The sequence below is a fragment of the Carya illinoinensis genome, chromosome 9 (assembly GCF_018687715.1).
Source record: "Carya illinoinensis cultivar Pawnee chromosome 9, C.illinoinensisPawnee_v1, whole genome shotgun sequence".
Classification (NCBI taxonomy): domain Eukaryota; kingdom Viridiplantae; phylum Streptophyta; class Magnoliopsida; order Fagales; family Juglandaceae; genus Carya; species Carya illinoinensis.
Genome location: NC_056760.1, coordinates 35,436,149 through 35,453,089, shown reverse-complemented (window position 1 = coordinate 35,453,089; position 16,941 = coordinate 35,436,149). Strand labels below are relative to the sequence as shown.

General features: G+C 31.4%; 1 protein-coding gene across 3 annotated transcripts; it reads right to left on the bottom strand.

The window, feature by feature from the left end:
* Positions 1-1,571: 1,571 nt before the first annotated feature.
* On the bottom strand, positions 1,572-10,784 carry LOC122277639 (ribonuclease P protein subunit p29). Of its 3 annotated transcripts, none has more exons than XM_043087719.1 (10): positions 10,484-10,784; positions 9,025-9,298; positions 8,188-8,223; positions 7,870-7,970; positions 7,498-7,763; positions 6,733-6,801; positions 6,520-6,578; positions 5,841-5,942; positions 2,637-2,759; positions 1,572-2,020 (listed from the first exon to the last, which is right to left on the bottom strand). In XM_043087719.1, the coding sequence occupies exons 2-9, from the start codon at positions 9,242-9,244 to the stop codon at positions 2,662-2,664; spliced, it is 951 nt and encodes a 316-aa protein (XP_042943653.1). In that variant the 5' UTR covers positions 9,245-9,298; positions 10,484-10,784; the 3' UTR covers positions 1,572-2,020; positions 2,637-2,661. The 3 variants fall into 3 exon arrangements, with proteins under 3 accessions (XP_042943653.1, XP_042943652.1, XP_042943655.1); XM_043087718.1 differs by having other exon boundaries at positions 1,572-2,043; positions 10,484-10,783; XM_043087721.1 differs by having other exon boundaries at positions 1,572-2,043; positions 7,870-7,946; positions 10,484-10,782.
* Positions 10,785-16,941: the final 6,157 nt, after the last annotated feature.

Genomic DNA, 16,941 nt, shown 5'->3' with positions numbered 1-16,941 from the left:
AACTATCCAAAATAGAAAAGTACTACGTATATAAAGAAATCTTACAAAAATAAGTTTAGAAATAACGTGAGATAATATAACATATCATATCTATTTACAACATAATGCACTTTTTAATCTAATATACTATATTAGGCAAGGCTTGAAAAATTGGAATCAGGTTTGGAATCAGGCAATGACTGATTTAATGAATCGGATGATTCAACAAATTGAATCGGGAGATTCATGACAATTTTGAATCGGAATATTTCAATGTTGTTCGATGCAATTCAAACATTTTATATGATGTTTAAAAGATTATTAAATATAAATTCAATGACTAGTTTTAATAAAAATATAATATGAATCTAAATAGTTTTAATAAATATGTAATTTCTGCATTTAATCTCAATTATTGACATTTTTTTTGCCTTATATACAAAAAAGATAAAGAGCATTAAGTTATAAACACATGGCAAACAGTATTTTTTGCATAACCATGAGTTTAATAAAAAAAATACTCATTCATATCCTTAATTTTTTGTTCAACTAAGAAAATAAAGAACTACATGTTTTATCTTTTAGTTTTTCTGCGATTCTTATTAAATACAATGATGAAAAAGTTAATATATGTATAGTTCTATTATATTTTTGTACAAAAAATTAAAAGAAAAAAACTCAATTGGTAAACAATTTAAAAATAAATCAAATTTTGAATCCGTTAGAATCGGTCTAAAATCAACTAGAATAGATCTAAATCAGTTAACTTAGTTCAATAAATGATTCAAAATTTTCACTAAAATTAGTTCGATTTCTTACTAATTCAATTTGACTAGGCTGAATCAGCCTAAATTGAATCATTTTTTCAAATCCTTATAGTAGGTCATATTAATTTATAAGTTTTCTTTTTTATACATGATCGTATTAAAGAGTACTATAAAGTAACATCGCTTCTTCTCATTTGTATATATTATTATTATTATTAAATGGAGTCATTCTATTCATCATATTTACACCATACACCACACTTATTTTTTTATTTATTTTTTATTTTTTTGTTTTATTTTTGCTAAACTAAATAAAATTTTCTACTTATCATCCATATAATACACATTCAATAAGGGAAAATATGAAAATAAGAATAATAAGATTATATGTTATGTATGACGTAGAAATGATGAGTAAATTTTTTATATTAAATATACCATTAATAATAATAATAATAATAATAATAATTCTGTTAAGCCACATCATCCTTTTTATTTTTATCTTAAATACCCATAAATTAAATAATTTAAGTGAAAAGTTGTTTGAGAATTCATTAATAAACATCATCGAAATTAAAATTTTGAGGACACGAACCATTCCATTCAGAAACAATACCACGCATTGCGCAGGTGCATGAAAGAATATTTGCAGATATGCTTGGTGTCGGTGTCTCTGCTAAACTCTGAACAAGTCTTACGTATCTTTCTGTGTAAATTCAAGTCGCAGCACATAACATAATCTCCAAGTTCCCCATTGCGTACTTTGGGAACCTTTTTATTGGCATTCGGCAATGATTTTCTCAGTGCACAAACAGTCTCTAGAAAATCTTGAACAACCATGAATAGAAAAATCTTTATATGATCCCATGACTCAAGGGACGTCCATCACGATAGCCTTCAATGAAGGTAAAAGCAGCATTTTACAAAACCAGAGTATATAGTGTAAGACGAAAGAAAGTTGCTATTTTATTAGATAATTAGGATTAGTACTTAAAAAAAAAAAAAAAACCTATATTGTTAACAAATTTGCTATGCCTATTTAGTTTTTGATGCCTAAAACCAAATGGTTGTGCAATCAACTTGGAGAAGGGTTGTCCTTCCGGTCATAGTTCTCTGGGTAAAGAGTCCTTGCCAAACTCCCTCAGCAGCCTGGTAACCAAAATTTGCCACATCATGACTGAATCTCTAATTCTTTCACCCAAAGACACTAATTTTTTTATAGATCTTGATCATGACTGAATCTCTAAATGAGATCATCAAGTTTCTGTGCTTTCCTGCAACTCCATCAAAGTTGAACCTGATGAATAAGCAAGCAATCTAAGTTTCTGGAATACCAAAAAAGAGAGTCCCAGTGAAAAGGTTTCCCAAAATATTAAAGAAGCACGGATAATAAATCTTCTGGTTAGAATACGAAAGTAGCATGATCGAACCACTGTAGTAAGGCAGATAAAATTAATCCAAGGAAAAAAAAAAAATATTTGATCTAGCTTTTCCTTATTATCACAGCAAGCCATGGTCCAGCAACAAGATACATCTAGAGAATGATCACATTTGAACAACCAACCAAATGAATTAACCATAATATTTCCAATTTGAGCATTTTTCCCATCTCAGATTAGATATCTAATGCTCAGTAATGGCCCAGTAAAAATAAAATAAGAAATTCCTTTAAAACCCCTGTTCTCAACACAAAGAGGTTCCATTGCATTATACACAGTGCACAACTTCAAAGAGGCATGAAATTCACTTTGAGAAATGGAAAAATCTAGTGTAAACTGGCATCAAACAAGTCCTCAACCACATTTCAGGAAAAAAATCACGAAAACAAGTGCTAACAGTGCACAAATCAACATCCGCATTAATGAATTAATGACTCGGGGAAAAAATTACCTTGGATGCAATAAACAATATCGGATCATAAGCCCAAATTCCTCGAAGTGAGTTTGTCCCCAAGCAATGTAACTTTCCAGCAATCAACTTGGAAAATAAAGACTGCATTCTTTTTGGGCACAACTGCAAATTATCCAAGAAAAATTTTGGTAAGTAATTATTCCAGAAAATTAAGCTCCAAATATCACCACTTCCAATATGTAGAGACACAGGACGAGAAGAACATGTAGATATATTTTTTTCACAAGTAATAAATTTTTATTTAAAATAAGTAAACAGGCATTGTCCAAGTGCACAGAGAGTATATGAAAGAGCACGCCTATTACAAGTTAGGCATTAGAAAATGATACAAGAAAGTCATAAGTAGTAGATCTGTTAAGGACAATGACTGAAGCCCAAATGAATAAGGTCTGAAAAAAGAAACTTCTAAGCTCATCAAAAGAATGCTCCCTCTCATCATTCCTTTCAAGCCAAATGCACCACCACGTGAGGCATAAAGGAATCATTCTCCATATAGCAGCAAAATGTGGGTAGCCATGAATGATCCACCGTCCTCCTAGGCATCACCCATGCAAGTCCAGTCCTGTTGAAAATCTTCATCCCATAGCCCCCTTGCCAGCTCACGCAGTGAAGTAATAAATAATCCACAGATTCACCACTTTTCTTACACATATAACACCAATCCACAACAATTACTCCTTGCTTTCTCAAGTTGTCCATAGTCAAGATCTTCCCAAGAGATGGAGTCTAACTGAAAAAAGCAACCTGTAGAAGGCACCTTACTCCTCCAAATGCACTTCCAATGAAATGGAATTTGGCTATGACAAACCAGAACCTTGTACATTGAACTTCTTTTTCCCGGAGTGTATCCATAACATTCTATCCACCTCAACACCACCAAAGCTCGAAGCATATAACAAGCTGAAAAAGTTGGAAATAGCTTCAATTTCCCATACTGAGCAGCTCTAATAAAAACAAACATTCCATTGTGAGGCACCATTAGAGCTGTCCAAAAGATACAACACCGAAGCCTCCTGATCAAGAGCAATCCAGAAAAGGGAAGGGAACACGGTCTTGAGAGTGGAGTTACCACACCAAAAATCATGCCAAAATCTAACCCTGGATCCCTCAACAACAGCAAATCCAATGTGACCGACAAAAACATCCCACCCTTCCTACTATTTCTCCCCAAACCCAATCCATGTGCACCCCTCACTTCATTAAAACACCAACTACCCCAAGCTCTCCCATACTCTGATCAATTACTGCCCTCCACACAGACTCCCCTTCTTGGTGGTACTGCCCAAACCATTTACCAATAAGAGCCTTATTAGAGATCCTCATGTTACGAGACCCCAACCCTTCACTAGAGATCGGAGAGCAGAAAGTTTAGATGTAAATGGAGCATAGTATAATATGCTCCATAGCGTCAGACTTTTTTACAGTTAATAATTTGGGTACACTCAATTTGCGATTGCTTCCAATCAAGCAGGAAAGTGTACAGCTCTTGTGAAGCATGGGCATTAACCTTGTTGTAGATGTGATGTTCATAGGTAAGGCTCTAGGACAAGATCCTAGCATGTATCGCATGTGCTTCAAGGGCAGGTCTATTGCAATTCTCCAGTGGCTCCCCTCAATGGAATGTTAATATTTTCATAGTGGCATTGACAGGAAGATAGATGCCTTCATAGAGTTCTTCAACTTCAGGCACTCACTAGATTACATCTTGGAGGCGTGGTTAAGATATTCTGGGGCCCAACCAAGAAAGGGAAGTATACTGTCCTAGATTTCTATAAGGTCCTTATACCTTAGGATGGTATCCATTTCCCTGGAGAAATATTTAGTGGACTAAGGTGCCTTGAGTGCAACTTTTTCTTGCCCATACAGCCTTCTTTGGGGAAATCCTCACTATGGACAACCTAAGGAAATGCTATATTATTGTGACAAACTGGTGCGTCATGAAAAAAGAGCTAGGAATCTATAGACCACCTTATATTCCATAGTGAGTCTGTCGGTCCATTGTGAGAAGATGTTTTTAATCGAGTTGGGTTAGCTTGAGTTATGACTAGAAGGATGAGTTTTTAATCGAGTTGGGTTAGCTTGAGTTATGCTTAGAAGGATGGCAGATCTCTTCACCATTATATGAGGGTTTTATGCTAGCCATACACACTTTAAGAATCGCAAGCGGACATTGCAGTAGCTTAAAAAGTTTCTTTCTATACTTTATTCCTTTGGGTACTTCGATAGATTGTCATGACTTGAACATCTATGAGTTGAACTTCTATGGTTTTCTTGTCTATTAACTTCTCTAATAAACTTCTCTTCTTGTATAGCACTGTGTGCTTGGTCTACGCATTATGCATTGTTTTCATAATAATAACAATAACAATAACAATAACAATAACAAGATGTTATGTTCATACAATAACCAAAACCACAAAACTTCTATCACATATTAGACTACAAATATGTCTTCTCTTTTCCAACTTTTACTTTCCTTGGATTAAGACTTCATAGCCCTCCCTCACCATGGATGGGTAACTACTAGCTATACTTGGAAAATAAAATGCATGCTCTTCCAGTCTTACTAATCAGTAAGAGAATTCTGCAATTAAAGTAAATATTTCAGTAACTTGTGCATTTGATTGGAAGGGGTTATTTGGCTATTTCAGTAAATATTTCAGTAACTTGTGTATTTGATTGGAAAAAATCATTTGATTGGAAGAGGTTATTTGGTTGATAATAAAAATCAACTCATACACAGATCCTCTTTCCTCTGTAGACGATTAGGAGACATGGATAATCATGCTTTTGAGGGTGTTGAGAAGTTTTCTGTTGACATCAGCTCTACTTTGTTAAAATGTTTGGGGTGATCTTTATATAAACATAGTGCTGTTAATGAAGGGTTCTCAAATTGTAATTTTTTGGAGCCTCTCTTGTATACTCCACATGTACTTCACTTTCCTCTCCTATTGATTAGATTTGTTATTAAAAACAAAAGGAAAGCAGATATACTGGCAAAACCTCTTACTTCTGCCAGCTGTAGTGCTGAAATCTGTTCATACAAGAAAATGGTCATACTAGAACCATACATGAGCATCACATCATCCTTTCATGTGAATATGCAGTAGAAGACAATAAGAATATCAAACCTGGAATTAGTTATGTTGAATTACTTAAAGTTGAAGCTAATGGATGAATTACCTCGGAAAACATCATCTTGTGTGATTATCCCAAATGTTTCTGCAGTTTCACGAATCATGATACCGCACACTCCTTTGAAAGAAGTTACCTTACAATCAGCAACTGCCAGAAAATTGAAGTAAACTATAAATCATAAAGATAAAAGAAGATAAGTTCAGGACTCTTCTGACTATATTATGCATACTCTCCAGGACTCTTCGATTATTATTATTATTATCTTTTTTTTTTTTTTTTTTTGGGGGGGGGGGGGGGGGGGGGGGCTTGGGGGGCGCAGTTTCTTTAGATAAAACTCTTCCACTGCAATCGACACAAAGCATAAATTGAGTTTGTATGTATCAACCCATACAATTCAATAGCCTAGAGAACATTCTAAAAGAAGACAGCCAAAAATTGCAGACAAGTTATCCTTGAGGATTTGGTTAGGAGTAAAATTACATGCAAATGTTGTCTCTCACAAGAAAGCTGATAAACTACATGCTACCAGATTATTTACCCATGTAGCGGGCTGTTGCCCATCATAGATCAATCCATCATCTCATGATATTGAAAGTCATAAGGATGGTTCAAGTTGGGGAAAATTGATTATAATTCAGAACTACAGGCCAAGGAAGCAAACAGCTGTAATAGTTTGCATGAGCAACTATTATCAAAGATTGTGGTAAAAAGAGTGTAGTTTCACCTAGAATTATAGCACCATGTAAATCTGCATCGAGAATAAATTGAGCCAACTGATTTCTCCTGTAAGACAAACAGAAGTATGGTTACAAACCAATATATTGCGTCAGAAGAAGCATATTAAAAATGCATACCCATAAAAAGTTAAAAGAGATAAACAGCGAAGGATAAGAAACTGCATGATTATTATTTCAGCAAAAAAAAAAAAAAATCTCACCCACAGGTTTTGAGCAGTTGCATCATGTAGCCTTTCCACATTTCATGCATTGGCCTAAAAACATCAAACCTGTTATCCAACACAACCAACAATTATTCAGAAAAACTGTCATAAGAAAAAAAAATAAAAAAATAAAAAAACCTAGAAGCACATAGAAACGGTCATTCTTCAAAGTTTAACATATAATAGAACAAAACTTTAATTTCATTGTATATTCTCTCATCATCTATTGAAGAGGAGTTCCATTGTATTGTTGGACAAACAACAAACAGGTGATAAGTTGATAATTCAGAATAATTGGCAAACGTCAGACTCAAGAGTGGGACAAGGAAAGAACGATTCCTCATGTAAAAGCTCCCCCAAAGGCCAAACCCCAAAACTAAAACACTAACCACTTCAACCACCAGCATCATGTTTATTTTTACGTTTGACCCTACATAAACATATAAAGTCATGGTACCAGCCCAGAAAAATACAACTTTGCAAGTCAACTGTCTCAGTCAGCAGTTTTTGCTTACTACTAGACAGAGGATGAACTTGGTGCACCCTTCCCAGATTCACAGTCCAGTTTTGTACATTCTTTCTGAAGCATGTAGCTTAGTCTTTTTGAGGTAGCTAACAAAAGAAATTAGATCATGAAATGAAGCAATGTGACAACACCAGAGATACAATTAAAATATTAACACTGAGATTGAAACTACAGAAGCAGTAGAAAAAGACTGAAAAATTGCAACCACAAGCAGAGCAGAGAAGCATTAAACTTACTTATGAAGTTCTTGGGGCAAATCAAAGGATCCACATTTTTTAAGTTCTTTCGTGGACATGTGTTTTTTAGAACGTTTTGAATGGGTCCGCAAAGCCCTAATCCTAGAACCGGTAGATACACCACGCCCTTGTACAAAATTATCAAGAAGGATCCAATTGTCCATTTTTATGCTTCTGGACCCCTGTATGTACTTCAGAGCCGCATCACCATTCTGAAGAAGCTCATGTAAAATCTTATCAGCCATTTGTCCTTTTTTAGAAGAAAGCTGCATGACACCAGGTAGATGTTGAGCGAAGTTCATCTCTTAAATGAGAAAAGCAAATTCACTAATAGAAGCACCTCTAACAATAAATTGGTCATAGACAGAGTACCTTGCTACTGGTTCCCAGCAGATTCTCATGTACAGGTTGAGAGAGCTGTGAATATGCTGGGGCATTCTCTTCAGGATCTGTGCAAAACATCCATCTTCCATCTAATCAATAAATACAGATACAAAATGATAATATATATGCATATATGTACAATTTTTTTCCAGTATAACTCATAAAACTTATGTTGATCATCCCTCTCTTTCCTTTTGATAACTAAAAGTACTTATCTTACATGTAAAAAAAAAAATGAAATAAGATTTTTTTTTTGATAAGTTAAAAATGAAATAAGATTTTGATGCTCACAGTACTACTACCTACCTTTTGAAGCAGACTGAACTGAGAAAGAAAAACTCCCTACACATAAGCACGACAAACAATTAGGTACATGCAAAAAGGATAAAAGTCTAATAAATAGCAGGTTAACAATATCAAAATCTTAACCTTAACAACTAGCTGGTGCAAAATAGTTTACAATGAAAAACAGGAAGAAATTCAACTTATATTTTAAATAGCGAGATATTAAGTAACTCTCCACATCGAACCGGATTAACAATCAGGTAAGTTATAAAACAACAGATAAATAAAATGATAAATAGCGAATACAGAATACTGGCAATTGCATCTGAAGGATAATGTAGAAAATTTTGCAAAACATGCACATCATTTAAATAATGGGAAAAAACATGACATGCCCATGCCATTGGCTGCCTGCTGCCAGATGGGGAAAAGAGGGACCCCGGGGTGTGTGTGTTTTGGGTGGGGGGGGGGGGGGGGGGGATAGCAACAACATTATGATAGAACATATGCATTCTTTTATATAAAAACCAGAAACTTGGCTCCCAAGGGCTGACTCAATTGGAAAATGGGTATGCTTCCACCAATGGCACCCAGGTGAGGAACATACAGGTCTCCAGGGTATATTATGCACAAGAAAGTTATAAGACTCGGTGAAGTGGCATTTTATTAAAAGCCTATAAAAATGGGTATCAATCTGAATACCCTGTAGGGGCATACCATCAATAATAGGTGTCTATCCAACATACAAAAATGTCAGGTATGAGATTGTTATGAATGACAGCATTAAGCATACAGGAGATCCTCAAAAAACAAAGTTAGCTTTTCTTTTCTTTTGGAAAAAAGAAAAAAAAAAAAAACCTTTCTTGGATGAAGCATCCAATGAGGGAGTGACCGTTGCATCAATTTTATCTACCGAAGAAGCAATGAAAGAATTTGTCCAATTCGGTTCTTTTTTATCTCCTTCATTTACATTCTTTTTGCTCTTCTTTTGTTGAAGAAGGTGCTCAACAGCAAACCTCCGCTCCAATGCCTCCAAAGTGCGTTTCCTTTGGTCTTGAAGAACTGCATCGGTAGCCATGGGAGCTAGAATGGTTCAGTTTTCCTCGCCAAAATATGTATAAAGGGAACAACCCTGAAAAGAAGTCGAAAATGAGTTCAGAAAATTTAAACCAAATGATTTGAAATCTAAAATTTCAAGATCCTTAAAAGAATGTGATTTATGGAATACTCTCTCTACCTAGTACTGATAAAATCTGTAAGAAGTCTACTAAACTCTCAACCGACAGCTATAATTTAATTAAAAAAACTAGGGGTACCATCATGTGTTTCCAATAACAATCTTTCATCACCAATGGTTCAATTAAATAGAAATTGCCATGATAACATGATTGCTAGTTGTGTTCAGAATCCCTGGGCTTATCACCAAAAGAAATTCTCACTAACACTATTGTAAATATAGAAGCAAAAAATGCTTCAACTTTGGATGAGCATCATTGAATCAAACTTCAGCTCTTCTTCTCAAAAAGCACTTTAGCAACATTCAGGACTTTCAGCTCAACCACAAACCCACATTTCCATTCCAAAGCAGAAGCACCCCAGAAAACAAAACATGATAGATGTTGTTTTCATAACAAAAAGATGCAAGTATTTTTTTTCCCCCCACAAAATCAACATCAGTTAGTTTTAGGCAAAATCTAGCATAGAAATACTACTTAAACTTTTTAACATCTTTGAATTTCCTCACAAGAATGCCAGCCGCCAAGTGAATATCAATCGACACCTAAACATATCTTTTTTTTCATCAGTAGCACCTAAACAAAATATTTAACACCATCTATAAGTTAGTAGAATCAAACTAACACCCTCTAAAATAAGCCGAGCATACTAAATGACTCTACCATAATAACCCTATGGTTCCAATTCTATATCTTTCGAGTATTTTCACTTGACCCAAAGGTGACACTAGCTCCTTTAAAATTCCACTTTGCCATAAAATCCCTCAATCCAACATCAGCATCCCCACCGTCTAATTAAGCATCAACCCAAGATATTTATGTGTCAACCATTAACCATCAAACAAATTACGGCTCGCGTCACCCCTTCTCCTTCACGAATTTAGGGCCCAACATTGACAAAACTCAACATCAACGATCCAAACCCATAAACTATTCGGCCAACCCGAAGTTTTCATGCCCAACACTAACCTTCCGAGCATTAATCTATATCGATTCTCAAGCCTACATTTATCACCAAACCCAATAGCCATCTTAGCAGAACCAATCTGGAAACCAAAGTGTTGAAAAAAAATGAAATTTACCTTGGGTTGAATCAGTCCAAGTAGGCTACGACAGAACGGGGTGGGGGTGGTGAGCAAGGGGAGTCCATGTGGTGAAGCTTGTTGGATCACGGTGGTTTGAATAAAGGGCATGTGGCGGCTTGGCTTGGGGACAATATTGGAGCAGAGAGTGAGAAATTGGCGTTCTTCAACAATGGCCAAGGTTGAAGTACATGAAGACGAAGAAGAGGTTGAAGCAGTCAAAGCGTAAAGCCCTAATTCTAGAAATACAAATAGGGATGACAATATGGAACGTGATCTGTGAATCTAACGCGAATATGAATATGATACAAAATTGGTGAATTTAAATGTGATATAAATGAGTTTGAGTGAAAAAAGACTTGACCTTTAATACAAGATTAATATACGAATTAATAATAGATCAATCCAATTAACTTAAAATCAATCTGCAATAATTTATTTATATTTTATTTTAAAATTATAATTTTATTATAGTTGAATTATAATATTGATATTTTTTGAAATAATTATATTTTTATTGCTAGAATTATAATTATAGACCTATACTTATATTTTTTATTATTGAATTTATAATATTAGTTTTATTATAAGTTAAAATATAAAAAATACTGATATTTTTTATCAGCAAGTAGTCTATTTTAACTTAGATTGGTTGTATTATAGATTAAAATATGATATTTTTTGTTACTTTTTTGTTTAGATATTATGGTTACTAATAAATATAAATTTAATTTTTGTGTAAAATTATGTGAATTAAGTGAAATAAATTATGCATGTTAGTTCAATTTATTTACATAAAACGAATTGAAATGAGTCATGCCGTGTTGACTAATTTTTAATTAATTATTAAACATGTTAAAATGGGTGACATGGTATGACCCTTTATTTAAATGAGCTGTGTTATGATTTGAAGTTATGATCCATTTAATTTATCCGTCGTGTTTGGGATAATTCATAAATTCAAATATGCATGACTTGACACAACATAAAAACAACCAACAAACACAAATTGTCACTTGTAAATAAGTTTTGTTACTCATCATCCACATACATCACATTTTTAAAAAAGAATTATTTTTAGTTTTATTCTACTCATCATATATATATTTATTGAATTATTTTACTTATCATCTATATACCATATATTTAGTAAAAAAAAAAAATTATATATATATAAGGATGATTAATAGAATTTTTTCTCCTAAACAGAAAGTGCCTATGTGCATACAGCTTGAGTATATTTCCCCCCTTCATACCACCTGTATATAATTAACAAATATAGTTTCATCGCTTCATTAAAATTTGTTTAAATTTTATATAATCATCCTTTATTTTAAAGAAAAATGATATTTATTAATTTACACTACATATTATCATATAATTTATTATTTTTATATTTCTATGTAAATATACCTATTTACACCTAAATTTATTCGGGATCTATCACTTTTTGAAAAATACTATTTTCACAAAAATTTCATATCGAAATTTCTTACCGAATTGCATTTTATTTATTTTTAATAAATTTTTTTTTACTTTGTGATTAAGAAATTATTTTTAAATAAATTTATAATTTTATTTTATTTTTTAAAAATATTTAAATAGTTTTAAAAAATGTTTAAAAAAATTAAAAATAAAATGAAACAAATGTAGCTGTTCGGTGAGGATTTTCGGTGAGAATCTTCTTGGCCGTATAACGTTCTTACTTTTTCGATACAAATCATTTCACATGCATGTGCAGGCATGCGAGCACATTCCTGACATCATTCTTTTCCGTCAAATCTCAAGGAGCGTTGGGTGTCACATATAAAAAATAATTATTTTATTTATCATTTTCGTATACACACGCCTTATTTATTTTATTATTTTAACTTTTTACAATAAATATATGATATATAGATAATAAATACAACAATTCAATTAATTTAATAAAAATAAAATAAAATAATATTAAAATATATGATGTAAAATGATGAATAGTATCCCTTTATAATATATTGTAATAAGATTACTAATATGCCATTCTCATATTTTTTATATTTTTATTTATACACTATATTGTATAGAAGAAAAATGCTGTATAAACCGATCGGTATATCAATTTTAATTTTTTTGTTTGTTTAAAATTTTTTAATGATTGAGTGAGTGAATATTATTGAGTCTTTATGTCTAGCCAAGTCTAGCATAATGGAACAAATGACTTTGTATATTATTGAGTCTTTATGGTGTATGATAGTCGGATAGTCTTTACTCTATTAGTGTCAAACGGCACACATAGGTGTTTAATGTGCTAGTGTTAGGCGGCACATATTATTGATCAATACTATACATATCTTTATATAAAGAGAATATGTATGTAAAAAAAAAGCATTCAGAATTGTTTATCTGAAATCATTCATTCTCTCCATTTTCTTACTCTTAAAATATCTTCTCTTGTAAACTAAGTTTCTTTTCATGTCATCTGCTCTCAACTCATTTGAAAATTAATCTTCTCATAAGTATTATATTTTCAATTAAGCATATTTTATCATATTCTATTTTTTATTTCATGCAAAGGGTAGGTTCTACCGCCTTTTATTATATTTGTTTTACTTCTTTATATTATTAGGCTGGTTATACCATCTCTATTGATTAATTATTCTATTTATATTTTCATTATATAAATCCTTATATATGTTGATGGTATCAGTGCCATTGGTTATTATATATTGATATTTTACTGCTTTTAATTTTATTTTGCAATTTAATTTCTATTTTGTGAATTTATTGCTTTTAATTTCATAATGAACTATTATCTTGCTCAAGATAGTTTATGTGACCGTAATGAATTAATTTGTGCAGAATATAATACAAGACTTGAATTAAAATATTTTATGGAAAGAATAAATGATCTTAAAGAAAAACAATTAAAAATGAGAGTAGATTATTGGTCAATGATGAAAAGATATCACGTATTTCAAAGTAGATAAGCATTAATAAAAGAATTTAAAGATCATTATAAGTTTTTAAAAGTATAAGAAACAATCTAAGTATTCTTACTTAAAAAAAATAAAAAAATCATTGATACAGATTTTAAACAACGATAATCTATGTAAAAGAAAATGAAATATATTGGGAGTCTTGTATTAGTAAGCCGTGAAAATCCATTGGTCAGCCTATCTATGCTACAAAAGCTTTAAGGTTGGTCCTGGTAGTATTCCTTCAAGATCTTGATCTACTCATTTATCTTTGAATAGAGGAAATCTTTGTTTTAAAAATTTTCAATAAATTCTTTATTTGAGTCAGAAGAATACACTACTAAGATACTTATAGAATCTGAACTTGATAATATTAACCAAGAAGACTATAGTATAATAGGTATAGAAAGAAATTTACAAGACTCAACTATCCCTAATTATCCCAAGAATCAAATACACAAACAGTCTACTTTCTCTTCTAAATTATCATTTCTTACTAATTATACTATTAAAACGGTAGAAAAAACAACTAGTCTAAATAATGATTATGAATCATTACAATTATTAACAAAAGAGTTATTAAATACCATAAAGAACAAAAATATTCTTTTATACATATTGAATTAGTACAAGTGGCTATAAAACAATTCACCAGAAGCGGATTAAATGCCTCAGTATTACTCTGTCTAAGAGATATAAGACACTATAATTTTCATGATTCATTATTTGGAATGGTAGAATCTAGTCCAGTTTATTTCAATTGTTATCATAATTATTTACTTTCATTATTTAATACTAATATTTTACATGCTTTAACATTAAATATTAAAACAAATAGTTATCATGTGATGAAAGAATCACATCCTTTAACTGTAGTATATAGACTTCATTATAAACTGATGGAAACAACATTAGAACCATAAGCTTTTATTACTAGTCCAAAATGTTACACATTATTATTACAATCTAACACACCAAATTCAAGTATACAAATTCCTAAATAGATTAATTGAAATCAAATTACTCTCTCTAATGAATGACAGTTAAAAAATATTATTCCATTGCCTAAAATAGAAATTAATTCTAAAAATTATCTAGATTATATAGATAAAAAAATGGATGGAACAGTCCAAATTACTTTTCAACCATTTAGGACATCATTATCACAATCACATTATTCTTTACCAGCACTTTCTAGTTATCATACATCCATATCTGTTTTTACTTCGGGTTCTAAAAATAGATCTCAAAATTTTGACACCAGATCTCAAAATTTGGATACTCAGATTCGGGGAGTTATTCCTGGAAATATTATTGACATACAAATATATACCGTTAATCATCCTGATATAGCATCCACCTCTCAAAATCTCCAACAAGGTAAATAACCTTCTTCTCCAACGTATTCACAAGTAGTTGGAGATGATGCTCAAATCTTCACTCTAAGTAAAGAAGAATTTAAAATTAATAAAGATTATCTAAAACAAGATTATATGAAAGAAGAAAATAAATAGAAAAGATTAGCATTTTTCTCTACTTTCACAAAAATAGAAAGAGATTATATCAAAACAAAATATTATGAGTATTTAGAAAGTGTACAAATTAATATACATTTCTTTATATGGTTTGAAATATATAAATCAAATCAATTATCAACCATAAAATAGAACTATTAATCAATAGATTAAAGAAGATAATCATCAAATTATTTATGAAAAATATCCCCATTTTGAAGCTATTAAATACAATAAAAAAATTCAAATATTAGTCTCTCCAATAAAAAAATATAATTCTATATTATAAAGTAAAAACACTGATAATATAATCTAATAAAATAATTATATTAATTTATATCTAAAAATCATGAGTAAATAATTAGAAAGAATTGAAAATCAAATATCTCTTATCAATACTCCTATCAAGGAAACAAAAGAAATTCTTTTATTTGTTTCCCATGAAATTCCTTCTCATTTAAAATTAATTTTATTGTAGATGAATTTTTGTCCATAAATATCACGTTCAAACGTAATATCTCCTCCCTCTCACCCCTTCGTTATGGACAGTGAAGCTGCTGGTGTGGAGACATGCAGATGGGCAAGGTGCAATGTGTTCAGCAGGATCTTAGTGGAAGGGTCGTTACGGGTTGTTGGCTATTAAGGGAAAGATCGATACGTTGCCGTTTTGGTATATGTTAATTCCTTCTGCTTTTAGTTGAACGTTGTCATTTCCTTTTATATCTCAATTTCAATAAGTCCAATGTGGTCGTTTTACTCCTCGAATGAAATAGACTTGTAAATAATTAAACAGTGTGATTGTAATCCATTCACTATAAATATAGTTGGTTGGAGGGAAAGTCCCAATGAGAATTTGCTTCAGAGATTAGGGTTAGAGGAAGAAGATGAATTGCAGAGAAGGAGAAGACAGAAGTGAAGCATGTTTCTAGAGACTTCAAACATCATGTTTCTATTATTTCGTAATTAGTATCCGAGACCTACCCCACCGGATATGCAATTTGAAAAAAGAGAACATATAGTAAGATCTATTTTTTCATTAGATGTATTATATGAATAGAATATAAATGGATTATTTGAATATGAAATATTAAATTATTTTTAAGAAATGATTATGGTAGCTAATGTTTATAAAGCTAGTAGAAAGATAGATCATCAAGTAACACATATTCTAGTTACAGGTTTAACTGGCCAATTAAAGTGTTGGTGCGATCATTATCTTTCACAAGAACAAAAAATAAGAATATTGAGTCAGTATATACATGATGAAAATATGCAAGAAATTAAAATAGAAGATGGTCAACCTATAGAAGATGTTGTTAATGCTTTAATATTTATACTAACCAAGCACTTTGTTGGTGATCCTATTCAATTTAAAGAAAGAACTAGTAATTTATTAATCAATTTAAAAAGCCCTCTATTATCTGATTTTAGATGGTATAAAAATGTATTTCTAACTAAAGTTATGATCATAAATGATTATCAACAACCATACTGGAAGGAAAGTTTATAGCTGGACTTCCATATTATTTTATCCAAAAGGTTCGAGAATCATTAGTAAAACTAGATAGTACTATTTATTTTATTAATCTCACATATGATGATATAATAACTACTATTAATAGAACTGGTCTAATTATGTGTAATGATCTAAGATTAAAAAAGTAAATGGATAAAGACAAGAAATTTGCTAAAAAAAAGTTAGGTGCGTGTAACAGCCCGCTAGAAATTCAATTGTGAAATTTCTATTAACTTTAGGAACCTCGTGAAAACCTCATAAGTTTTCACGAATCCATTAATCGTATAGGTTTTTGTCTAACTATATAGTTAGTGTTATTATTTACTATGGTATCATAAGTGTATTTTTGATTATTGGAGATAGTTAGAAGTGTCAAAATGTATTATGGTTTGTGCCATTAGACTCGGAGGATTATTTAAAGTCTTATGGCGCAATAACATTTTTTCATATTTTCGGACAAAACGTATGTTC

Bases quoted from the DNA above. Each gene is read 5' to 3' on its own strand.
- LOC122277639 (XM_043087719.1), bottom strand. From the start codon at position 9,244: ATGGCTACCGATGCAGTTCTTCAAGACCAAAGGAAACGCACTTTGGAG. The intron at 8,224-9,024 runs GTTTTTTTTTTT...GCTTATGTGTAG, and splicing joins GGATGCTTCATCCAAGAAAG to GGAGTTTTTCTTTCTCAGTT. The intron at 2,760-5,840 runs GTAATTCATCCA...GATAATTTGCAG, and splicing joins ACAAGATGATGTTTTCCGAG to TTGTGCCCAAAAAGAATGCA.